Source organism: Corvus moneduloides, chromosome 22 (genome assembly GCF_009650955.1).
Source record: "Corvus moneduloides isolate bCorMon1 chromosome 22, bCorMon1.pri, whole genome shotgun sequence".
Lineage (NCBI taxonomy): Eukaryota > Metazoa > Chordata > Aves > Passeriformes > Corvidae > Corvus > Corvus moneduloides.
This window is the reverse complement of record NC_045497.1, coordinates 4,971,430-4,994,204: the sequence shown is the minus strand read 5'-3', so window position 1 is coordinate 4,994,204 and position 22,775 is coordinate 4,971,430. Positions and strand designations below refer to the sequence as shown.

At 43.9% G+C, this 22,775-nt stretch overlaps 2 protein-coding genes across 7 annotated transcripts; both read left to right on the top strand.

Moving 5' to 3' along the window:
• Positions 1-913: 913 nt before the first annotated feature.
• On the top strand, positions 914-13,230 carry MFN2 (mitofusin 2). Of its 2 annotated transcripts, none has more exons than XM_032131654.1 (19): positions 914-1,014; positions 1,682-1,836; positions 2,357-2,535; positions 3,225-3,360; positions 3,711-3,873; positions 4,390-4,514; positions 4,823-4,931; positions 5,024-5,131; positions 5,519-5,672; positions 5,913-5,980; positions 6,135-6,256; positions 6,578-6,704; positions 6,876-6,980; positions 7,378-7,480; positions 8,129-8,349; positions 8,488-8,637; positions 8,880-9,076; positions 9,436-9,570; positions 10,202-13,230. In XM_032131654.1, the coding sequence occupies exons 3-19, from the start codon at positions 2,361-2,363 to the stop codon at positions 10,269-10,271; spliced, it is 2,268 nt and encodes a 755-aa protein (XP_031987545.1). In that variant the 5' UTR covers positions 914-1,014; positions 1,682-1,836; positions 2,357-2,360; the 3' UTR covers positions 10,272-13,230. The 2 variants fall into 2 exon arrangements, with proteins under 2 accessions (XP_031987545.1, XP_031987546.1); XM_032131655.1 differs by lacking the exon at positions 914-1,014 and adding an exon at positions 1,026-1,167.
• A 565-nt stretch (positions 13,231-13,795) lies between these two features.
• MIIP (migration and invasion inhibitory protein) lies at positions 13,796-21,475 on the top strand. Of its 5 annotated transcripts, none has more exons than XM_032131665.1 (11): positions 13,796-13,893; positions 15,270-15,427; positions 15,549-15,720; positions 16,258-16,728; positions 17,365-17,467; positions 17,911-18,022; positions 18,236-18,300; positions 18,732-18,861; positions 19,246-19,342; positions 20,146-20,253; positions 20,558-21,475. In XM_032131665.1, exons 3-11 carry the CDS (start codon positions 15,550-15,552, stop codon positions 20,711-20,713), a joined length of 1,413 nt encoding a protein of 470 aa, XP_031987556.1. In that variant the 5' UTR covers positions 13,796-13,893; positions 15,270-15,427; position 15,549; the 3' UTR covers positions 20,714-21,475. The 5 variants fall into 5 exon arrangements, with proteins under 5 accessions (XP_031987556.1, XP_031987558.1, XP_031987555.1 ...); XM_032131667.1 differs by having other exon boundaries at positions 13,803-13,893; positions 15,294-15,427; XM_032131666.1 differs by lacking the exon at positions 13,796-13,893 and adding an exon at positions 13,904-13,995.
• The last annotated feature ends 1,300 nt before the right edge of the window (positions 21,476-22,775 follow it).

Sequence of the window (22,775 nt, the reverse complement as noted above, 5' to 3'; positions counted from 1 at the left end):
CTAGACCTGTGGTTAGAGAGGTGTCAGGAAAATTAATCCACAAGCAACAGAGGTTTATGTCCAAAAAAGGAGACAGACAAGTCACATAGCTTTATTCATGAATAAAGGGAGAGGCCATGGGGCATTCCCCTGGGGTCTCTCAAATTGTTAGAGGACGCAGCCTCCTTTTTATCCTAATTTCCCGGCCGCATTTCCCTCTCTCTTTCCCCATTGGCTGAGGTACTTGAGAGGTACAGACTTCCCAAATCGCCTAATACAGATCCCCTTCTAATGTGTACACCCCCCCCCTCCCCCCCTTTTCCCTTGTGTCTCTGTTCTTTTTCTCTAAATTCAGGGATTTAGCACGGCCTTGGGTGAGTAACAGTCTGTCAATTAGTGGAATTTCTATGGAATTTATGGTTCCTCCCATTGCTTCTTTTACCTCTCACTATCTGGCTTTATCTACCAGCAGACCCACAGTTTGTTTGTAAAGACGCCTCCTTCTCATTCCTTTCAGAGGGAAGGGGCAGAAACCTTTTGTGCCTGTGCCTGTGAGATACCTGCTCTGCTTATCAGACACCATTATGCCAGACTAGCGTGTTTCACAAGCAATAAATTCATATAGTGATTGTCCTTTACTAAATCCTGGTACGTGAAATCCAGAATCTGTTACCAAACGAAGGGATTGATAAGCCAGTCGTCGAGATGTCCAAAATGTGTATTATGTATTTATTCAGCAGTAAGTGGGTTTTTTTCCCCTTATTTTGTTGTGTGTTTCCTCGGGCCGGTTCGGTGGTGGGCGTTAACGAGCTGTACGGTTTGAGCGCGGGGAGCTCACACTGAACCCTTTCCCGTGACACGGTCCGTGGGTTCGAGGAGAGCCCCCATCACCGCCATCTCCCGCCATGAGGCCCCGGACCTACAGCTCCCAACGTGCCACGCGCGCGGCGCGCGGCGATGACGCACGCCACCTGTCGACTCCCGGGCGATGACGCCCCCGGGTGACATGGCGGCTGTGCGGGAGCGGCGGTGAAGGTGAGCCCCGGGCGAGGCCGGGCCGGGCCGGGCCGAGCTGAGCTGAGCTGAGCTGAGCTGAGGGGACCTGGCAGCTGCTTCAGGCTGGGCCAATCTCTCTGAGAGTCGCCTCCGGAGCAGCAGGGATAGGGACAGGGACAAGGGCAGGGACGGGTGAGTGTCCGACCCTCTGGGGCAGGGTCTTGAGGGGGCGCGAGGCGGGCATGAGGAGGACACTTCCCGCCCTTTTCGCCCGCCCCTGAGGGCTGAGGAGGAGGCGGCGGCGTCCGTCCCGAGCGTCAAGCCAACACATCCTCCGGGCGCCGGTATGGTGGGGAGCCAGAGCATCCCTGGAGCACACTGGGATGGCGGGGGAACAGAGCCTGGGGCATTCTCCGGGCCCTGGGATGGCGGTGGAACAGAGCCTGGGGCATTCTCCGGGCACCGGGATGGCGGGGGAACAGAGCCTGGGGCATTCTCCGGGCACTGGGATGGCGGTGGAACAGAGCCTGGGGCATTCTCCGGGCACCGGGATGGCGGGGGAACAGAGCCTGGGGCATTCTCCGGGCACTGGGATGGCGGTGGAACAGAGCCTGGGGCATTCTCCGGGCACCGGGATGGCGGGGGAGCAGAGCCCTGGATGGAGCTCGGTAGCCTGTGGCCCTCATCCGTGGTCACTCTGCCACAGGGGCGGAGACCGGCTGGTCTCGGCATCGCTGAAGGAGCTGCGGCACGGAGTGCGGCCGGGGCGAGGGAGAGGGCAGGGAAAACTGCTGCTATTTGTCTTCGAGAGGGCCTCAAGCTGGCCATGCCTGACTTGTGAAAACGTAACTCATCCTGAAAGTAAGTGGAGGATGGGGAGGAGTGATCACTGCGAGCGATCCCTGTTTATTCGAAGGGAGAAGGAAAGAGTTTTGAGTTTTTTTCCGATACATGAGTTGTATAAAGCGGAACAATTTCTTTGTGGAAGAAAGAGGATAGTTTTTAGAATGCATATTTGTTTAGTTCTTGTAAATATGCTCGGTTGGATCACAGAACCACAGAATGGTTTGGGTTGGAAGGGACCTTAAAGATTATCCAGTTCCACCCCCTGCCATGGGCAGGGACACCTTCTGCCAGACCGGGTGGATCAAGTCCAGTCCAACCTGGCCTTGGACACTTCCAGGGATGGGGCAGCCACAGCTTCTCTGTGAAACCTGTTCCAGGGCCTCCCCAGCCTCACAGGGAAGAATTTCTTCCCACTATCCCATCTAACCCTGCTCTCTGTAAGTCGAAAGCCATTCCCCCTTGTGCTGTCACTACACTCCCTTGGATAGCTGTTGACACTTGGTGACACTGGTCTTTACTGGATGTTTCCCTGTAGCGCAATGTCCCTGTTGTTTACTCGTTCCAACTCAATAGTTGCAGTGAAGAAGGATAAAAGACACATGGCTGAGGTAAATGCTTCTCCACTTAAACATTTTGTCACTGCAAAGAAGAAAATCAATGGTATCTTTGAACAGTTGGCTGCGTACATCAACGAGAGCTCCTTGTTCCTGGAAGGTAAGCTGAGTTCTTGAACTGTGAGTGTGTAACAGTGCTCTGCCCATGTACGATTTCCCCAAAAACACACACCAAACCCCCTCAGTGAGTGAAACGGCACTGCTAAATCTGTGTTTATTTATACATGCGTATCCATTTATGCGTTTGTAAGAAAAACTGAATTTTTTTTTTTTGAATTTGGGTGGAGTTCAGGCTCATATTTTGAAGATGAGAAGCTCATGCATGTTAAGAAACTGAGCTAATTAGGGAGCTATGCTTGGTTTTTATGTTTGGGAGATTTTTAATTAATTACACAGCCCCAATAGCTTTTTTTTGCCTGTAATCCTTTCATTCTTGCCTGAACACATCATTGCTACTGACGTGTAACATACACCAGTAATTGGCTTTAACAGCTTAAGGCACAGACAGATTTTATCTCTAGGGGTGCTGAACTGTTGGCAGTGTTGGCTGTTCTGTTCAAGGCAGTCCCAAGAATGGGAATGGTTATTAGATACACAAAAGAGGCCAGTTGATAAATGCTGTTGTAGAATTGCTTCAGGGTGTCATTGCCTTTGTCAGGATCACCCACGTGAGCTGTGGGACACAGATAAATGTTCAGTCCTGTATGTTGCCACCACGGAGAGGGGTTTCACCCAGGACTGGCCCAGATGGCTTCTGGCATTCAGAGACATGATCTATTTTGATTTTAGAAACACACAAGAATGTAGAGCTTGATCCTGTCACCACAGAAGAGCAGGTACTGGAAGTCAAAAGCTACCTCTCAAAAGTCAGTGGTATTAGTGAAGTGTTGGCAAGACGACATATGAAAGTTGCTTTTTTTGGGAGGTGAGTCGCGTGCTTGTGTTGCCTATGCTCCCCACTCAGTAAAGCATTTGAGTATTGTAGCCAGTAAAAAATATTTATAGAAACACTAGTGCTTTAGCTTTTGCTTGTAATGTGCATGTTCCTGATACAGGTGCTCTTGTAAATTGGAAACAAATATTGCATCATGTAATTCTTCAATTTGAAGAATTCTTAAAATAGGGAAATAGAAAAGTCTTTTTGCAGGCTGCCTCTGGCACCTAATTGTTAATGGCTCTGATACAGCTTGGCTTTAGAGAACTTGCTTTTGTAATATCAAAATGAGAACACCTGGGTCTTGGAAGCCTGAAACACCATCCTTAATCTGACTGCAGGACAAGCAATGGGAAGAGCACTGTGATAAATGCCATGCTGTGGGACAAAGTTCTTCCTTCAGGAATTGGACACACCACTAATTGCTTCTTGCGTGTGGAAGGGACAGATGGACATGAGGCTTTCCTGCTGACCGAAGGCTCAGAGGAAAAGAAGAGTGTTAAGGTACAATTTCCTTAAGCATAAGGTTAAGGATAAGAGCTCTTCAGAAATGTCAGAAAAAGGAAGAAACAAGAAAATTAAATTTCACAGTTAAGGATTTTAATCATTAAAGGAGCGGAGATGAAGAATGACTCTTTGTTAGATGTAGGAAGTAAGGAATGAAGCAAGTTGCAGGATGGGGACTTGTTCATTTTATGAAAGAGATGATATGTTGTATTTATTAGCGATAGCAGAGTGCAGTGACTCAGGAAGTTCTGAGCTTTGTATGACTGACAGAATCACAGACTTCCTGATAATTCCTCAATAGCCTTTTCTGACGAGAAAAATCTCTCATAAACTCTCACCAGCAGTTGCCTTTTTACTAGGACACTCAAGAAGGTTTTATGTGGAAAACCTTCCAGAGAGGAAATAATTTGGACTTTGGCTTTATCTTAAATTGTCTCTGGACAACCTTGAAGGGAGGATAATTGTGTTAGTGGTTCTTGGCATACAGGAAATGTTATTTCCATCTTTTCATAGACAGTAAACCAGCTGGCTCATGCCCTTCATCAGGATGAAGATCTGAATGCTGGCAGCCTAGTCAGTGTAATGTGGCCCAATTCCAAATGTTCTCTCTTAAAGGATGACCTGGTGCTGATGGACAGGTGAGAAATAGCTTTCTTTCCTTTCCTGCTTATCACAGACTAATTACGGAAATGTTTTCAAATATATATTTAACAAACCTCAAGGAAATTGACCCTTTTCTAATCTAAGACAGTGACCAAAGTCCCTTACTGTAATTAACAGTGTGATTTTCTTGGTCATTACTTCCTTTTAGCCTATACTCTGTCACCTCAGGGCAGTGTAGCTCAGACATGGGAAGTTAATGCTCTGAAAAGCTCTTAATAACTTTTTTAATTCTGTTTTTGCTGTATTCACAGCACAGTAATATCTCATTTCTCTTTATTGCTAGCCCTGGAATTGATGTAACCACAGAGCTGGACAGCTGGATTGACAAATTCTGTCTCGATGCTGACGTATTTGTCCTGGTGGCAAATTCTGAATCAACATTGATGCAAACTGTATGTGCAAGTCCACTTGTTCAATAAATTTGGCTAAATGTTAAAAATATTTGACATGTTAATGTAAAGGGGTTTTGTTTCATTTTCCTTAGGAGAAGCAGTTCTTTCACAAGGTGAATGAACGTCTATCTCGACCCAATATATTTATTTTAAATAACCGTTGGGATGCCTCTGCCTCTGAACCAGAATATATGGAAGAGGTTTGTGATGCGTTTAAATGACTTCTCTTTGCATGGATATTATGGAGTCTGTTTTGACTCTGGTCCTTGGGGATACAATCAGTGCTATGTGTGATTGTTTTACAGGTTGGATTTTTATCACCTTACGGTAGAGACTAGAGGGAGCATAGACTAGTGATGAGGATACAGCTCTTGAAATTTCTGAGCAGGAAATCAAGAGTCTCACAGGGGCCCTTTGAAGTTAGATCACTTTAGATAACCTCTGGAAAATTCCATAAAATAGGACATCTTTTTTTAATGCTTTTTTGGTAGCTTAGACCAGCAGAGGGCATCTGGGTGCCTGGTCTAATCTTTAAAAGATGGAAAAAGTGGACTTAACTGCATGTATTTATCCTGGTTATCCCTCAGGTGCGCCGGCAGCACATGGAGCGCTGTACCAGTTTCCTGGTGGATGAGCTCGGTGTGGTGGATCGAGCCCAGGCAGGGGATCGAATTTTCTTTGTGTCTGCAAAAGAAGTGCTGAATGCCAGAATTCAGAGGGCTCAAGGAATGCCAGAAGGAGGTGAGGAAAGCTAGCAGAAACTTTCCATTTACTTATAGAGAAGAAAATAGAGAATATCTTGTTTCAAAAAATGTATAAAATTAGGGTAGGCCAAATTATTAATAAGGCAATCAAAACAGAAGGGGTGATTTAGCAGCACTTTTGCACTGGCTTCAGTGTAAAGCAGGAGCATTCCTGATGTCCAACATCTGATTGCTTTCTCAAAATTTAAATGGTTGTTTTGTGTGTTCCTTCTCTCAGGTGGAGCATTGGCAGATGGATTTCAAGTAAGAATGCTTGAGTTTCAAAGCTTCGAGAGAAGGTTTGAGGTGAGCATTATGTGTGCTGACCTTCTGGTTAGATTTTACTCCTGAAAGACTGGCACTTGCGGGGACTCATTTTAGAAATAGATCATACAGGAAGGAGAAGTTGTGTTAGTGTGCTCCTGCCTGCTGCTAATCTTGGGCTGCCTTTTGTATACAGGAATGTATCTCACAGTCAGCAGTAAAAACAAAATTTGAGCAGCATACGGTGAGAGCTAAGCAGATTGCGGAAGATGTTCGTCTCATCATGGACTCTGTGCATGTTGCTGCCCAGGAACAGCGGTGAGAGCTGATGTGTGGTGCTGAAGTTTGTATTCTGGGAGAGCTGTAAGGGAACACGAGCATTTGAAATACAAAACAGAATACAGTGTGTTTGGGAGCAGAAAGGACACGTACTGGTGGTCTTGCTTCTAGTGAATTATGGAAGTATTGGGAAAAGGACCTTTTTTTTTGTCCTGTGCCATGATTGTGTAATGTGTTGCAGATATTGACATGTTTTGTTACTGGGCAGGAAACTCTGTCTTATTTCTGGAATTCAAATATATTTATAGATGAAAAATGCATTTATCTGGCATATTGATAGACAGGGTTTTTTTTCACCAGAGTTTACTGTCTGGAAATGCGAGAGGAACGACAGGATCGTCTAGGTTTTATTGACAAACAGCTGGAGCTCCTTACTCAGGACTACAAGCGGAAAATCAAACAAATCACAGAAGAGGTGGAGAGGCAGGTAAGGAGGAGTGTCTGCAGAAAAGTGGATTGTCTGAAACAGCTACCAGCATGGTGAGGAAAATGTGCAGTGCTGACAAAGCTTTGAAGTACTAGAAATGTGAGAATTACAGATGGGAAGAGAAGAAATGCTTTCAGAAGCTCTATTTTCTCTCCTGTGCTGTTTCTCTAGGTGTCAAATGCAATGGCAGAAGAAATCAGACGGCTCTCAGTGTTGGTAGATGAATACCAAGCAGACTTCCATCCATCTCAAGTAGTTCTTAAAGTGTACAAGAGTGTAAGTGATGTTTGCTTAAGCAATTTAAGAGACCTGTTTTAGCTCTGAGTGATGCCAGCTCATTGAGATGTTTAACAATCTTCCAACTAGGATATGAGCTAAAGCTTTAATTTTTTTAATAATCTCAGTAATAAATTGATACACATTATATATCACTTTATATAGATTGAAGAGAACTTCTCCTGAACTAAAGAGTCCATGTGAGGTTTTTTTGATTTGCCTTTTCATCCCCTTAACTGAAAAATGGGTGGAAGTATGAAATTAATGTTATAACACTGGGCAGACAGATTATGTGCTCCTGTTGTGTGAGGGTCTTTTTAACTAGGAAGCTCCAGCACCTTCAGCCTGCATCTTAGCCATACTTATTTAATCTTAATAACTTTTCTTTGTTTGTCAGGAGCTGCATAAACACATCGAGGAGGGCCTGGGCCGTAACATGTCAGATCGTTGCTCCAGTGCAATCACAACTTCCCTGCAGACAATGCAGCAAGAAATGATAGGTCAGTTCCACAGGCAATATTGCCCTTCTTCTTCCCTTGAATTGCAATGCAAAATAACTAGGTAGATGTTCTGGGTTTCTCATTAATCCAATGGCTGATGCGCAGCTGGCACCATCTTAGTTTCCATCTTGATGAGTAATGCTGTTGTGCAGAGGACTGGTTCTGAGTCTGATTTCCTAAGGAATATGTACAGTCGCAGCATAATCCTCATGATAGAGAGGAACTGTGGCTTTGGAAATTTGAGAGATTCTCACACCAAATCCTAATGAAATACAAATGACTAGTAACTAGGTGCCTGTCTAAATATTGGATTTAACGGGACTATGGTGCCTAAAGACTTGTAGAACTGGGTTTCAGATTTTGTTTTCCAAGGTCTTGCTAATCTGTAAACTTCACCAGCTATCTGTGAGGATTTTGGAGGGTCCTTGGAAAGATTTCCTTCTGAGTTGATCTGAAGAACCAAGAATCGAATTGTAATTGATGATGTATCTCTTACTTTGCAATATGCTTGCTTACGAAATTAAACATACTAAGGAAACTAACTGTGGAGGATGAAACTAGCCATAAGCACCCTGATTATGGAATACAAGACCAGTTAATTCTTGTGAACTCAACAAATGTTTTTGCATGGTTTTGTTTTCTGTGTAGATGGTTTAAAACCCCTCCTCCCAGTCTCTGTGCGGGGCCAGATAGACATGTTAATTCCCCGTCAGTGCTTCATGCTCAGCTATGATCTGAACTGTGACAAGCTTTGTGCCGACTTCCAGGAGGACATAGAATTCCATTTCTCTCTTGGATGGACAATGCTGGTGAACAGATTTTTGGGACCAAAGAATGGTCGTCGGGCCTTGATGGGCTATAATGACCAGGTAGTATACCTCATTGAGTGGTTGGGATAGATATTCGTTATTTCAGTGGCTGCTGAAGTTCCTTTGGTGGGAAGAGCAATAGTTCGCCTCTTCTTATTCTCTCCTTTGGTTTTGTTTTGCTCCTGCTTTTCTAATTAGGTTCAGCGCCCTTTAACACCAGCAAATCCCAGTCTGCCTCCTTTGCCTCAGGGCTCTATGACCCAGGAAGAGCTCATGGTGTCCATGGTGACTGGACTGGCCTCTTTAACATCCCGAACTTCCATGGGGATCATCGTGGTTGGTGGTGTGGTATGTGTGCATTCTAGGCAGCATTTTTGTAACTTAAGTTGGAGCACTGATGTAAAAAGCACTTGCACTGCTGAATCCTGTAGGTATTTGCTATTCACGGATAGTGACCTATTTTCTCCTTTGATCTTCGATTTGAGTATAAACAGTGAGCTGATTTTGCAATGCACTGTGCACCATTGTTGGGAGTGAGCATCAGTCCAAGATTATGATTGTGTAATTTGTTTTTCGTTGTGCTTCTTTAGGTCTGGAAGGCTGTGGGTTGGAGACTGATTGCTCTCTCTTTTGGCCTTTATGGGCTGCTCTATGTGTACGAGCGCCTCACCTGGACCACCAAAGCGAAGGAGAGAGCTTTCAAGCGGCAGTTTGTGGAGTACGCTGGGGAGAAACTGCAGCTCATCGTCAGCTACACAGGCTCGAACTGCAGCCACCAAGTCCAGCAGTGAGTTCCATGTATTCAGCTAACACCTTATGGAAATTCTGTTGTTTCAGGTTTTTTTTGATGCTATTCCTTGTTAAAAAAGATAACTTCATGCTGAATTCCAGATTTAAAAAAAATGTAATGACACGTTTTAAAATAATATTGCTCTTATTTTGAATATGTAGTGTTTGGGTGCTGTTATGCATTAATCTTAATGTACTTCCATGTCTCAAAACAAAATGCTCTGACATATTCTTGGGCAGAAGTGGGAAGATGAATGTCTGAGTCACAATACCATCATCCCTATACATCAAAGGGATTTATTCCTTGAATGTGCTGCTTGATCTTACTTTCCATCATATTGAACTCTTGTTTCATAGAGAGCTTGCTGGAACATTTGCTCATTTGTGTCAGCAAGTGGATGTCACACGGGAGAATCTTGAGCAAGAAATTTCTGCCATGAATAAAAAAATTGAAGTTTTGGATTCACTGCAGAGCAAAGCAAAACTGCTCAGGTGAGATTTGATTATTCCATACAATTGTTTTTCATGTGATTGCCCCAGGATGTTCATATGAGCTGTAGTCCATCCTATCTTTGTCATAGCACTTGATGTGCAGACGTCAGCACTTTTCCCTACCAAGTCATGTTCTCTTTCACTAGGTACTTCCCCATGGACTGTTCACAGTCATTTAAAGCTTCTGTCTCACAAAGCACCTTTTTCTTCCTGTTTTTTATTTGTTTGGCATTACCAGTTCCTTTGCATTTATCAAAACATAACAGTCTTCCACTCCTACAAACTCCTTCAGGCCCTTTTAAAATTATGCAAAAAGTCTTGCTTTCGCCTTTCTAGCAAGTTGTCTGCTGCTTTCTTTACCCTGCAAAGGCTGTTGGGAAGACTTTTTCAAACATTCCTTACCTACACAGTAAGACCAATGTGAAGTTGTGTCCAAGATCTCTGTTTGAACCTCAAAGCTTAGGGACTGACAGCAGGCAAGCATTCTTGATCTGCAAGGAATGGCAGTAGCCTTTTGGAATGAACCTCTGGCACTCTGTGCCTTGCCGTGTACTCTGTTTAGTTGCGCTTCTTCCTGACTGGCTTGAGAAGAGCTGTTTCATTCACTTAACAAAACTTCCTGTCCTTGCAGGAACAAAGCAGGTTGGCTTGACAGCGAGCTCAACATGTTCACACATCAGTACCTGCAGCAAAGCAGATAGTGTGGGAAGAAGAGAAAAACAACAGTTTCCCTTCAGTGCTCTCTTAATTACTGCAGAGAATATGGTGGGTGATGGAATTCCCTAAAGGGAATGAGCAAGAGCCTATTGCTGTGTTTCCAGTTGCTGTGTGAACAGTAGGATTCTGCTTCCCTGTTCTGTGTCCCACCTCTAAACACTAGTTGTTAATAACTCTTCTTTTTCCTTGTGAGACCAGGCTACTTCGGGAGGAGAGTGTGCTTTATACATTTACAGGAGGCTTTTACTGCACTTCATTTTGCTTTAAACAAATTTAAAGCAATCAAGCAAATGTTTATTAGGTTAAAAGTTATTCTGACACATCTTTATGGAGTCATTTGTTTTACTTCATAAAGACAGAACTTTTGACTTCCAAGCCCCAGGTTGGTTTATGTGTGACAAGCAGCTGTTTGACTAAATACAGATCCTATGCACGCAGACATGATGGTGGTTTCACAAAGCATTTATAGCCCACACAGGCCTGTCTCCTAGGTTAATATTCCGTTATTCTAGAACATAACAGGGAATCACAATGTCCCTTCATAAAAAGGTTTATTGCTCTCAGTGTGCTTAAACCTGTGAACAAAACCCAGTTTTCTTCCGGAGCAAGAGGGATTAAGATTTTGCTTTGGTAAGCTTAGTGAGTTTGAAGTTAGTTTCTTTCTCTTAAGAGCTGTTTAATAACACAGTCTGGCCCATTTCCTGTCATGGACAAATAGTTTGCAAAGACAGAACTAGTTCCTGTGAAGGAGATAGTGCGATAATTTGGCAGCTTGTTGAGGAAGGAAACTAGGAAAGAGAAGCCAGTTGACACAACGTAACGTACTGCATTATGAGCTTAGTTGATGAATGTGGGTTTTCTTTGGAAAAGCACAGCTGTGTTCCTGGAAGCAGGCCTGTGGAATTCCATTACCACTATTTGGCCACAAGAACAGCATGTGGATTACACGCTGTAAGAGATTTTGCTTCATGTAGAGTTCCCACAGGATGTTACGGTCTGGGCAGCAATAGGATTTCATATGTTTCTCTTCTGTTAAAAGTATCAGAACATGCTGTCAAGTACAGCTCCTCTGGGGTGGGGGCAGTTGTGGCGCTTGTAGTTCATGCCAGGGCAAGAATGAGTTAAAGCAACTTAGTTTTTTTGAAGACATTCTTTATTTGCAAATACATGAAATTAATTGTTAAGTTTTGCCCTGATGCAGTTTTGAATTTGGAATATACTTGGGAATTGTAAGGACTTGAGTCTCTTCCTGTTGGAATTGATAGAGAAGAAATTCTCACTGATTTTAGGAGGAGTAGGATTAAGTTCCTCTGTTGCAAGCTTCTTTTCCTCTTTGTGAGTCAGTATTTTGCCTTGTGTTGGTTATAATCTTTCTGTTGCCTTCAAAATGTCTGAGGAATCCAGAATCAGATCCTGTAGTTCTGAGATTAGTGACAACCTAAATCTCTTCAGCATCACACACATAGAATATGGGCTGTCTTCGAGCAGGTCCCAGCTGAATTCAGAACTACTGAGCAGTGGGGTGCTTTCTTATTGACAAAGAGACTTTTCCCTTGAAAATGGCTTTAGGATTTCTCATTCATGCTCAGGTGTGAATATATGTGCCTGTGACAAGTCCCATGTTTTTCATATCACGGGAGTTCCAGAAAGAAACGGCCTGATACTTGAGGGAGTAAAAATAGTGAAATGTCAGTAAGTACTTCTTAGGTAAGGCTGTTGTGAGATTTGCAGAAAGACTTGAAGTATCTTGATTGTGTAGGAGCTGGCGGTGAGGCTCTTGCGTCTTCAGAATGCAGAAAGGAGACAAACCTTTCCCTTCCAGTAGACAGCTTTGACTCCAACTCAAACTGAAAAGCTGTTTTCATCAGAAGTTTTGACCTTGATTGGGTTCCTCAGGCAGCCACCAGGATGTGAATATAGATTTGATCAAATCTGAAAATGAGCAAGAAAGAAATTTGAGTCCTTGCTTCTGGAAGTGTGTACTCTGGGCTTGTAGTGAAGTATATTGGAGTAAGTGGAATCATCTACTCTTACTCTGCTGCAGGTCTTAGTTAAATAAATTTGAATCTTTAGTCTCTCAAGCTGTAACATACACAGTTATAATAAGCTATGTTCTGCTCTACTGAGTTAAAATATTAAGCACATCCCTAATACACAAGGATATCATCAATTTCAGGTCGAGGCAGAGGATGATGTACTACTGCTCAGCAGCTCATGACTACTTGAAATGCTGACCTTGCTTTTGAAGAGGTAGTGTTAGCATCTCTTCAGTGGACCTTAAAGGGGAAATCTGATAAATGAGCTGATCTTTAAGCCAGTGTCTTAATCTGTGAAGGGAAAAGAGATTTATTGGTTCTTAGAACCCAGGGTCTTGCTGCTGTGTGTGTGTGTCTGACCCTGCTCAGGCCCTGGTGCTGTCGGCATTCTCACTGCAGAGCTGAAACCTAACCTACAGAACAGGGGAAAGAACCACTTGAACTTTTTCAGAAGCAAAGCTGCTAAGATGTGTGGGTAAGGATGTGTAACCCTTGTCCCTGGAAGCCCAACTGATCGAGAATCAAACTTTTAACAGACAGGCTTACAAGCTGGATTCCTCTGAAACAAATTATAGCTGTACTTCTTTAACTGAGAGTGGTGGAGCACTATCACGAGGAGTTTGTTCTCTTCTGATTTTCATAAAGAATGCTGTACTAATCCTTAAAACAGGTAATTCCAATACCAGTCTTCCCCAAACTCCCATTAAAGAAGGTCAGCTAAATGCACTTTTATCTTATAGCTGCTACTTACTTTTCCTGTTGCATTATGTTGATGGAGCTCTTCAAAATACTCTTACCAGTGAGTTTTCTCTCTGCTGTATTTAAGGTGATAAATTTGCATGAGTTAGTCCTGTAACAGTGCTGTAAACAATGGAAACAAAAATAAAAATGAATTGGAAAAACGCTTCTCCTGATGTGTCCTGCATGTTGTGATACAATCTTCCAGTGTAAGTATATCAGCTGACGTCAGTACATACAGCTTTGCTGCTTTGTGGTACTGAATTGCATGTTTGACACTAGCGACCTTTTTCTGTTCTTACTTTGAAAATTGACCAAGAGACCAATGATACTGACTTGTTTGATAGAAAGTTTTAGTTGCACCAAAATTGTCAGTATTGAATCAATGATTTCTTGAGAATATTTTAGGAAGTAATAGTGAGCAACTACTGACTTGGTGGCCTGAAACTGTGGTGGGTCAGTATCCTCAGCTGGTAAGTTACATCGGGCGTATTAGAAAAGGGCAGATTTCCCGTGACAAGTTTTCAAAACAGCTCCCTTTGGGCTATAGGGGTACTGGGGGTACGTGGCCCTACCGACACGGAGCGCTGGGGGCAGGGTCCTGCCAGGGCTCTGTCCCGAGTGGCTCCCCCCGCCTCCTGCAGCCCGCGGCCGGGCCGGGCCGGGCCCCGCGCATGCTGGGAGCCGCGGGGCGGGACCGCCTGCTCGAGCGGCCGCGCCGGGGCCGCGGGGGGGAATCCCGGCGGCGGCTGGAGCGCGGCGGGCATCCCCCGGCTCCCGGAGCGGCGCGGGCATCCCCCGGCTCCCGGCGAGAGCGGTGGGGGCGGTGCAGGTGGGCCGGGAAACGCGGGGCCGGCGCGGGGACTTTGAACGCCACGGCCCCGGAGCCGTAGGGCCTGGCGAGGCTCATGGGCTCCCCGCACTGCGAGGAAGGGTAGGGTTCACCGTTCTCTGCCGGCTGCCGGACCGGCCTCTTGGAGAGGAAAGGGGAATTTTACAATGCTCGGGCTCTCTCCCCTTCCTCGTGGCTATGGGAGGACCGAACCAGTGCGTCTGTGCAGAAGCAGCGCGGAGTGTTGAACAACTTCCTCGCAGGGAGGAGAGTTCTCAGCTCCCGAGACAGCCGTTGTTTATCTCTAACCGCGGGAGGCGAAGCTCCTTTTCACAAAGGTTTCAAATTAGAGCAGTTTAGTAAACCTGAGCCCCCGGGGTTGAGCATGAAGGACTTGTAGATTATGCCAAACATGGACCTCATCTGGTAAAACCCTTCCAGAAAGTCCCTTGACTGATGTTATTTTTAGAGTATTTGCTTTCTGATGAGCAAGAAATGAGAAGATGCTCTTTTAGCTTTGTCCTGTGAAGGCTGTGAGAACTACTGGGGTTTTTTCTAATTATCTCTAGTTTAGTGCCTCAAGACTGATATTTCTATTTTCTGTTCTGTAGTGCACCTCTCCCTTATTTTTTGTAACAAAGAGGTATGTTGTAGTTTGTTGATTGTTAGCGCTGCTCTCGATTCCTCCCACTGCTGTTGTACCACATGTGCATTGGATTCCTCATGTCTAGTTGCCAAGGTAGCAGACACAAAGACAAATCAGATGAGTTTTGCAGAAGGTTTTGGGGATCCTTTGGAACAAAAGGTCCCAGAGAAACGCATAGTTTTCTTGAGAACATAATTTATCAGTCTAGTCAAAAGCAATGTGGGAGTTTGGGTTTAGGGTTTGCTGCTATCTTATTTAAAAATCCACTTTCTGCAAATTTAGAGGAGCTTGTGATGTTGTAAAGGTGTTGAACAGTGTGACAGCCTTTCAGTCAAGCTACGCTTCATTCATTTTCTGTTTATTAACTCCTTTTCACTCCCCTTTTCTAATAAAAGGGCATCCCTTTGTGAGATTTAATTTAATTCATTCGTGGGATTGGGATTGCCTGAACTGTAGTCCTGAGTCATAGTTGAGCCTTTTGGAGCCTTCCTGCCTGGGGAACATGGAGGACAGTTTTGACTAAGTATTTCTTCTGGATATAGCCGATACATTCATATTAATATTTTGAACTTACGAGCATCCTAGTGTTATCACAATATAATTTTCAATGCGTGAAAAGAACATTACAGCAGAATTGCATAACTATGTCCTAAATAACAGCTTCTGAACCAAATGTCTCTTATTTAGCTTTTTGATGTGAATTTTTCGTGTTTACTGTTTCCTTTGTCAGTGTTTCTTGTCTCTGTTAAATCAGCTCCCAGTTTCTGAGTGCAAAATATTTGACTGTATATCCAAGGGGAGAGAAACATCTAGTGTTGCTGGTTCTGAGCATAAGGAGTTTTGAGACTGGCTGATTTCTCAGGAGCAAGAATCAACATTTCAACAGCTGTAAGTAATTTTTAGGAAAAGTCCTCTGAAAGTGGTTTCACCTTTGTCTGCTTCTTCACTTAATGTGGTGAATTTATGTAGTTCACTCTTCCTCTAGTTTTACATTAAAATGTTTTTGTAGGATGGACTTAGAGCTCCTGAAGAGGCTGCGCCAGACCAACCAGGACCTTCTACAAATGCTCAGAATGAAGCAGGAGGAGATCAGAAAAGGACTTCCCAGCAGGCAACTCCTTCCAGCATCCCTTCATAGCAGCACAGCTGCTGACAGATGTGTCCCCTTGCCCAGGAGAGGGGTATGTGTGGTGTCTGTGCTAGAAATTCAGGGAAGCAAATGGGCCTCATATGACAGATAGCAGCTCTGCCTATGGTGTGGTTTGGTCAAGGAGACATATGGACATAAAAGAGCTCTTAGAAAGAGGAATGGGGAATATGGAGTCTATTAGAAAAGTAGCTGCCCTTTGGTGATTGTTTATCCTGTGGTCTCAATCTGATCTCCTGGCCAAGGGTTTGGAGATCAGTTCCTGCCTAAGAAAGGCAAGTTTCTTCATTGAAGATAGGAATGAACGTTGTGGAACAAAATCCTTCTGTTTCTTCTAAGTACAAGGGCTGAAAGTTCAGTGGTTCCTCAAACTGGGAAAAGCTGCATTTAGCTGGAAGTGGATCTCTTTCTTACCCTCTCCAAAACATAAGGATTTTTCTTTTTCCTCTGCAGGAATTTAAAGGAGTGAACAGACTAGAATGAGAGGTTGATTTAGTGAGTGAAATGTTCTTATGAAAGGTATTTGTAGCCTGACTGATGCTATGTATTGAGAGAGTCTCTGTCCTTACAGAAGGAAAATCAGGTCAATGCAGTGAAGTCTACAGCTGACCCCAGAATAATGGTGTCTGTGGAACCCAGAGCTGGCCCAGCCCTCAGTTCATCTCTTAAACACAGCAGCAGTGACAGAGGGGTACAGCAACAACAAGCGAAGACAGAGGAAGGAGTGGGTTTCAATTCCAGATTTCCTGGGAAAGAGAAGAATGTTACGTCAGTGTCTGCAATCATTATGTGTGGCAGAGAAGTCTCCAGAGCGCATGGGGATGGCCATGCTCGAGGAAGTCCAGAGAAAGAATCCTTCTTCCTGGGACGGGGAGAGAACAGAAGACAGTCCACTCTGATGCATGGTCCCCATGAGAAAAGTCGTCCGGAGCCATCACTGAGCAGAGTGCAAAATAAAGAGACCAGTGAGCAGCATGTGGTCATCAGAGAGCCCCGTATCCCTAAATCAGTCTTGCTGACATCTCGGTCCAAAGAGTTAAAGGTAAATGTTAAACAAATGCTTTTCTTATTTTCCTAAGTCAACAGAATGATGAGGAGAAAGGGCCAGGAGAATGTTACCTGCCCTGTTCCCACTGTGTAAATTGCAAGTTGGAGTCAGAACTGTTCTCAGCTATAGCAGCCAGGGGCTGTTTGCAGTTTGTTCAGGCCCTGCTTTCCTTAGCCAGTGAACTGAAAGACTGGAAATCCGTAATACTTCACTGTGAGGTTCCCTGTCTCTTGCATATGTCATCCACATGCTGAGGGAGAACAGGCAGGTGCAGTGCTGCTGTTGCACAGTTTGTTTCCATAGGTGGAAGGGCAGGCCCTGGCTGTGATCATCCTCCAAGGCAGCGCAGGTTGCCTGATCTCTGGGGATGTGCGACGCAGCTCAGCATTTTGTTTAAAGCTCTGAAAAATCCTGCCTTATGTGGGGAAGTCCCCTGCCTCCTCTTTCTGTTGTATTTATTGAGAAGATAAAAGGGCTGATAAGCAAATTACTGGTAGAAGCATAGATAGAATCCAGTCTCAAACTAAGCCACAGCTGTCTCATCTGAACAGCTGCCAGTTGTCTCCTCAGCTGTAGCTTTGAATGTCCTGCCAGATGATTAGGAAGTCTTTATGAATTGTTTTCTTTCAGAAGGAAGCTCGTCATGTGACTTTTCAGCCTGACCCTGAAGAAGATGCCGTACCTGTGAGCAGCTGGTCTGCCCGTCCTTTCCTGGGCTATGACTGGATTGCAGGTGAATCCTAACTCTGAAGCAAAGCTTTCAGTGTGATGTGGTGATATTAAGAGTTAAAACACAGTTTATGATCCTTTTGAGGTGTGGTGGAACTGCTGTCCTAGGATCAACGGAGCAGGTCCCAGCAAAAGGCCTGCAGCTTTGTCAGAGGCCCCTCTCCAGACCAGAGGTGACCTGTGCTTACCTGCAGTGCTGAAGTAGCAGCGGTATGGGAATCCAGGCAGCAAATGGCAAAGCCAAGTGGGGTCAGAAGGGATACCAAATACATGGAATGAATGAATGCAATAAGAGACCCAAAACACACAGTAAATCTCTGGCTTGACATGATGTTCTGCCCTTCTCATTATCATTATTTTGTTTTGACTGTTTCTTGTGAGGCTTGCTTTGGTACTTTCCCAAATTTTGTAAATCATTGAACTTTTCTCTTTCCTTGGTGTTCTCAGGGCTCCTTGATACAAAGTCTTCAGTAACAGAAAAATCTGAGCAATACTTTGCTGAGCTGCAGGAGTTCCGACAGGCCAACAGAGAAACCTGTATTCATCAGCAGCACCTGGAGTAAGTGGCAATGGGGAAGGGCTGAAGCAGCAATGTTCAATCCCTTAGTAATCCCTGTAGTAATAAGAACAATAGTCTGATTGGAGCAGGACATTGCAAGCGTGGCTTTGAGGGCCTTTATTTACCTCCCAGTCATGTGTGCTTGGAAAAAGCAGTGCTGTTCAGAGGGCCAGCCCCTCTGTTACTAACTGATTTTCTTGTGCATTTCTTTAGACCCAAGGCTCTGGATTGCACAGGTCCTGAACAAGAACTGGATTTGATAACTGGTTCCCATAAGTGTAAGATCATATTTTTTCCTAATGCAATTTCTGTGAATAAACAACTGAGCAGTCTTTACCTGTCATCCTGAGCACCGCATCGTGCAAGACAAGCAAGAATGTATTATTTTCAGCTGCAGCTTTTCAACCAGATTCAACTTCCTACTCCAAAGATGGTTGAGTCTTCTAGGGATCCTCTCTCAGTGTTATTTTAATTTGTCAGGGTTTCTTGTAATTGGATAATGTTCTGTTTTTAAATTAAAGAGGCTGAAGTTTTGTTCTTGCTTTTTAGGAACTTACTTGGGGACAGGAAATGTATAAGATATTTCAGGAAAAGCAGCTCTTTTTATAGAATGCAGGTGTGGCACTGTGGTAGAACACAGCTTTTTTGACTGGGTTCAGGGACCTTGTGACAAACAAGAACTACAATGAAGGTTTGTTGCTCCGTGCAGGTGTTTACTGTTACAGATTAAACCAGCGCCTCTTCACCATCCCCGTGGATTCAGAATCTGCCTGCCCTGTGTGTAAGATCCCACATACCCACCAGCCCCCGGGGACACTGGAAGAGCCAACTTATGTCAGGTAAATAAGAATTATTGCTTTGTAATATGCAGAACTCAAGGAAACAGTAGGGAAGAAAAAGCTGATCAGGTGAAGGAGAAAAGAGCATCATAACAGCTCTGTAGAAGGTTGCTTTTTTCAAGGCAGAGGTATCTCTTGCTTAAAAACTCTTTACTGATCTTTTCTATAAGCAGAAACAGTCTTGTAATCAATGAGAAATGCAGGTTTTGTCTGAATTTGGTCCAGAATGTGAATGTACATGTAAAATATCTACTGTCCTAATCCAGAACTTGTTCACTTGGTTCACTTTGGGGTTAGATCCTTGGATTCTGAATGGGAAGGCATGCAGAGATTCCCTGTGCCTTGGCAGAGGTGTAGGCAGTTACTTTCCTTGTGTGGTTCCAGGGTCAGCATTCCCAGATCCGCCCTTTTGCCAGCCTACAAGTACAAAGCCCATCGCAGGAGGAGCTTTGAGCCGGCAGACAATCTAGCACTGCCTTCGGTAAGTTGCTGTCTTCCTGTTGATGGCGTGGCCCAGGCTGGGCCTTGCTTTGTAGCAAGAAGGAACGAGAATCTGGGACTCCCCTGGCAGTTTCCACTAAAATTTTTGAAATGCGTCAGTGAGATAGCCAGAACATCCTTTGGTGTGTTCTGAGTTTGTGCCTTTGTGTGAGTGGCATAAAGTGTATGACATTTCCAGTGCTTTACACTGCACAGAAGAGAATGCCATGTGGAGCTGTATCCTTCTGGGGCAGATTTGGCTGACTTGTTTCAGGCATTGGCTTCTCAACACGATGAACCATAGCTAAGAGTGCCTGTGTTTGTTTCCACAGATGTTAAGGAGTCTGAAAGGCAAGTGTCCATGAAGTATTCACAAAATCAGTAGTGGCAAGGGTGGATTTAAAACTGCTATTGTGTTGCTGGTTCTGTATTCCAGCCAGTAGTCAATGCTGCAGGCAGTATTGCTAATCTAACCTAGCCCAGGCCTAGAGATTTCCAGGGAAGAGGTGGGAGGAAGCTTAGTTTTGAGGTTTAGGGAACTGGATGAGTCAGTTGAGACAGGTTCAGAGAGGTCGGGTGCTTGAGTTCACAAAGCGGGAGATCAGTTTAGAAAGGTGGAAGAGGGGACAACAGTGTAATTCTCCTTTATTTGAGATTTCATTTATTTCCTGTTAGTCATATAAAACTCCTCAAAAAATAATAAATTAATTACTCACTTAAACCTCCCTTTGCAGAAGTTAGTTCTAAATAATAACAGGCCACAATAGATAAAAAAGGGTAAAGCATTCCCATCTTTTTTCACAGCATTGCCTGGCTGGCTGGGAAAATATGGTCCCTTCCAGCAACCCCCTGCTCAGCAGTTTGGATCTGCGAGCCTCACTGGAAGAGAAGCCTTCTCCCTATCCTTGCCTGGTAAGAACAGCCTCCAGAGTGCCAGGAGATGCTGGGAATTGCACAGATTGAAATTGTGGCCCCATCTCTAAAGGGTGTGATGGTTATTGAAAGCTGAGCAAATGAAAATGCCTGGAAGAGTATCTCCTTATCTCCTTGTCACTACTGGGAAATGTTTTCCTTCTGCTGACTGGTGTGCACAGAGACAAAAAAGCAAATGGAGCTGAATAACAGGCAAAAGCCTGTTCAGCTCGCTAGTCTTCATCAAAATGGGAAAAGTCACTTTGGCATTCTTTGATTAATATCCTCTTTATTTGGATTCCAGGACTTAGTGTCCAGAATGTCAGGAGAAGCCAGAACTGATAAGTTTCTGCATCTGCCTCACTTGGCACACCTGAGGTTTAGCAGAGCAAACCGGGACACCAGAGAGCAGCTCTCAGTTCAGACGCCACTCCCTCAACACTCTGGACTATTGACTTGATTGCTCTGGGGAAGGGATGGGCACAGCACGTGGAAACAACTCAGAAACAAAGCAATTTGGATAAAAATAAATCTTTGGACAGATTTTCCCCAATTTTCATAGTCATGCGCATATGTGAGCAACCAATATACAGATCTGAGTTTGTACAGTCCACTATGTTCACTTTGTGGTTTTTTTGCCATTCACAGCTACTTCTGAGCGGCTGCATGAGCTGTCCCAGCTAGGGCTGGATAAAGGCATGTATCCAGGATCAGTAATGCATCTGCACCTCAACTGAGTAACCAGCAGTTTAGCATTAACTCTGAATGCCAGGGTGAGGAATTGGCCTGTGAAGGGCCTGGCTCAGTGGAGTGACACAAATATGTTTATTTCCAAATAAAACATGACATGTAATTTTCTAGTGCCTTAAACTTGAGTTCCTCAATAATTCAGTAAAAATTTTAAAAATACAGTTTATTCTCAGTGCAATGTGTGTAGCTACAGAGTTTATTACATCAGAGTAACTTTGAATGTGAAAAAACATGTTTAAGTAAAATGAGATTTTATTAGTCAATGAGCTAGATAATGCCTTAAAATGTTTGCAAATTTTGCTTGCCTCTGCTTTTCCAAGTTTTCTGGAGATAAACCAAATAAGCATTTTAGAATTTTTAAATTGTACCAAACCAAAAATACTTCACATAGTGTGATTTGTTTGAACTTTATAGACTGATCTTATTTTCCCTGTCTGAAAACAATAAAACGGATGTTTTATTTTGCTTTGAATTTTCTGAAACAGAAATTCCTGCCTCGCACATATTTCTGGGAGCTAACTTGAGAGAATGAATTTGGTTTGTGCAGCTTCTTGGCATTCACTGTTACTTATATATCAAATACATTATTTATTAAATCAAATGCATGAATAGACTTTTTTAGACAAGGACAGGAATATTGCAAGTTTATGAAATCTTAATGTAAGACTTGGAATGAAAAATGAAAAGCATTACTTTTAGCTTGACTTTAGCTGTGGGTTATGTATCTGTAGGGTAAAGTGAGTGATTTTGGTCACATAATTTCCATTATTGGAAATACTAATTTTAAAATAAACTAATCCAGTGACTATAGAACACCAGGTGCCAAATATTATACCAAACAGGGCAAATTCAACATTTTTACTCCCTTGCCTTCAAACCCAAAACATAAGACATCATAAACCTTTCCTTAATTTATCCTGAAATAAATTACAGCAAGCCTGTTCCACTCTATAAACAGAGAAAAGTTAATGCTATAGATTCAGTCAGTAACCTACATTAGACCTCTCTTGTGGATGCAGGTTGGAACAAATGTAAAATTCAAAATGTCTCTTGATAGATGGGAATACATTCAGTCTTTCACGCTTGTGAAAACATCGGAGGTCTGATTATGACTCTTTCTCCACTAGAAACAGGTGAAAGAAGTTGGTGATGCTGCCCCTGCTCACTGAAGTTTGTCTCTTTTTGTGTTGGTTCTGGCCTGTGTGGTCCTGCCTTCATTTGCAAGCTCAAACAGACTGAAAATGCTCCTGTTTGTGGAGCCTCTCTTTTAAATTCATGTCCCCTCCCCACCTCTCCACTGCATGGCATCTGGAGTAGTGCAAGTCCAGACCTGCCCAGGTGGCCTTTCAGCCACGTGCTGTGAGGAGCATTTTGAGTGTGGATACAGGAATGTTTTGCACTGTAATAACAAGGTTTTGCACAGTGGCTTTGTCCTGCAGCATGTTACACAGTCCCGGATAACACACACACCCTTCCATGCAGGAGAGCGGACTGAGATGTCACTGGGGGGTACATTATAAAGGAACACACCTACTTACTGCTTGAAAACTTGCATTTCAGCCACTGTTAAAGCTGCTTCTGCACTTGGACAGTGGACTCTGTGCTGGAGCCAGTGCTGGGATCTACATTTCCAGGGAAGACAGAGGATGGGGGTGGTGTGTGTGGGTTGTCAGGATTGTGGCTTAGCAACACACAAATGTTTTGAGGCCAAGGGTTTCCTAAGCCTCAAAATAATACAAACACTGGACTTGATTGTGTAGGCACAGAATTCT

Excerpts from the sequence above, each read along its gene's own strand:
- MFN2 (XM_032131654.1), top strand. The coding sequence starts at position 2,361 with ATGTCCCTGTTGTTTACTCGTTCCAACTCAATAGTTGCAGTGAAGAAG. Across the intron at positions 3,874-4,389 it reads AGGAAAAGAAGAGTGTTAAG|ACAGTAAACCAGCTGGCTCA; the intron begins GTACAATTTCCT and ends ATCTTTTCATAG. Across the intron at positions 6,981-7,377 it reads TTCTTAAAGTGTACAAGAGT|GAGCTGCATAAACACATCGA; the intron begins GTAAGTGATGTT and ends TTTGTTTGTCAG.
- MIIP (XM_032131665.1), top strand. The coding sequence starts at position 15,550 with ATGGACTTAGAGCTCCTGAAGAGGCTGCGCCAGACCAACCAGGACCTT. Across the intron at positions 16,729-17,364 it reads CTCGGTCCAAAGAGTTAAAG|AAGGAAGCTCGTCATGTGAC; the intron begins GTAAATGTTAAA and ends GTTTTCTTTCAG. Across the intron at positions 18,862-19,245 it reads GAAGAGCCAACTTATGTCAG|GGTCAGCATTCCCAGATCCG; the intron begins GTAAATAAGAAT and ends GTGTGGTTCCAG.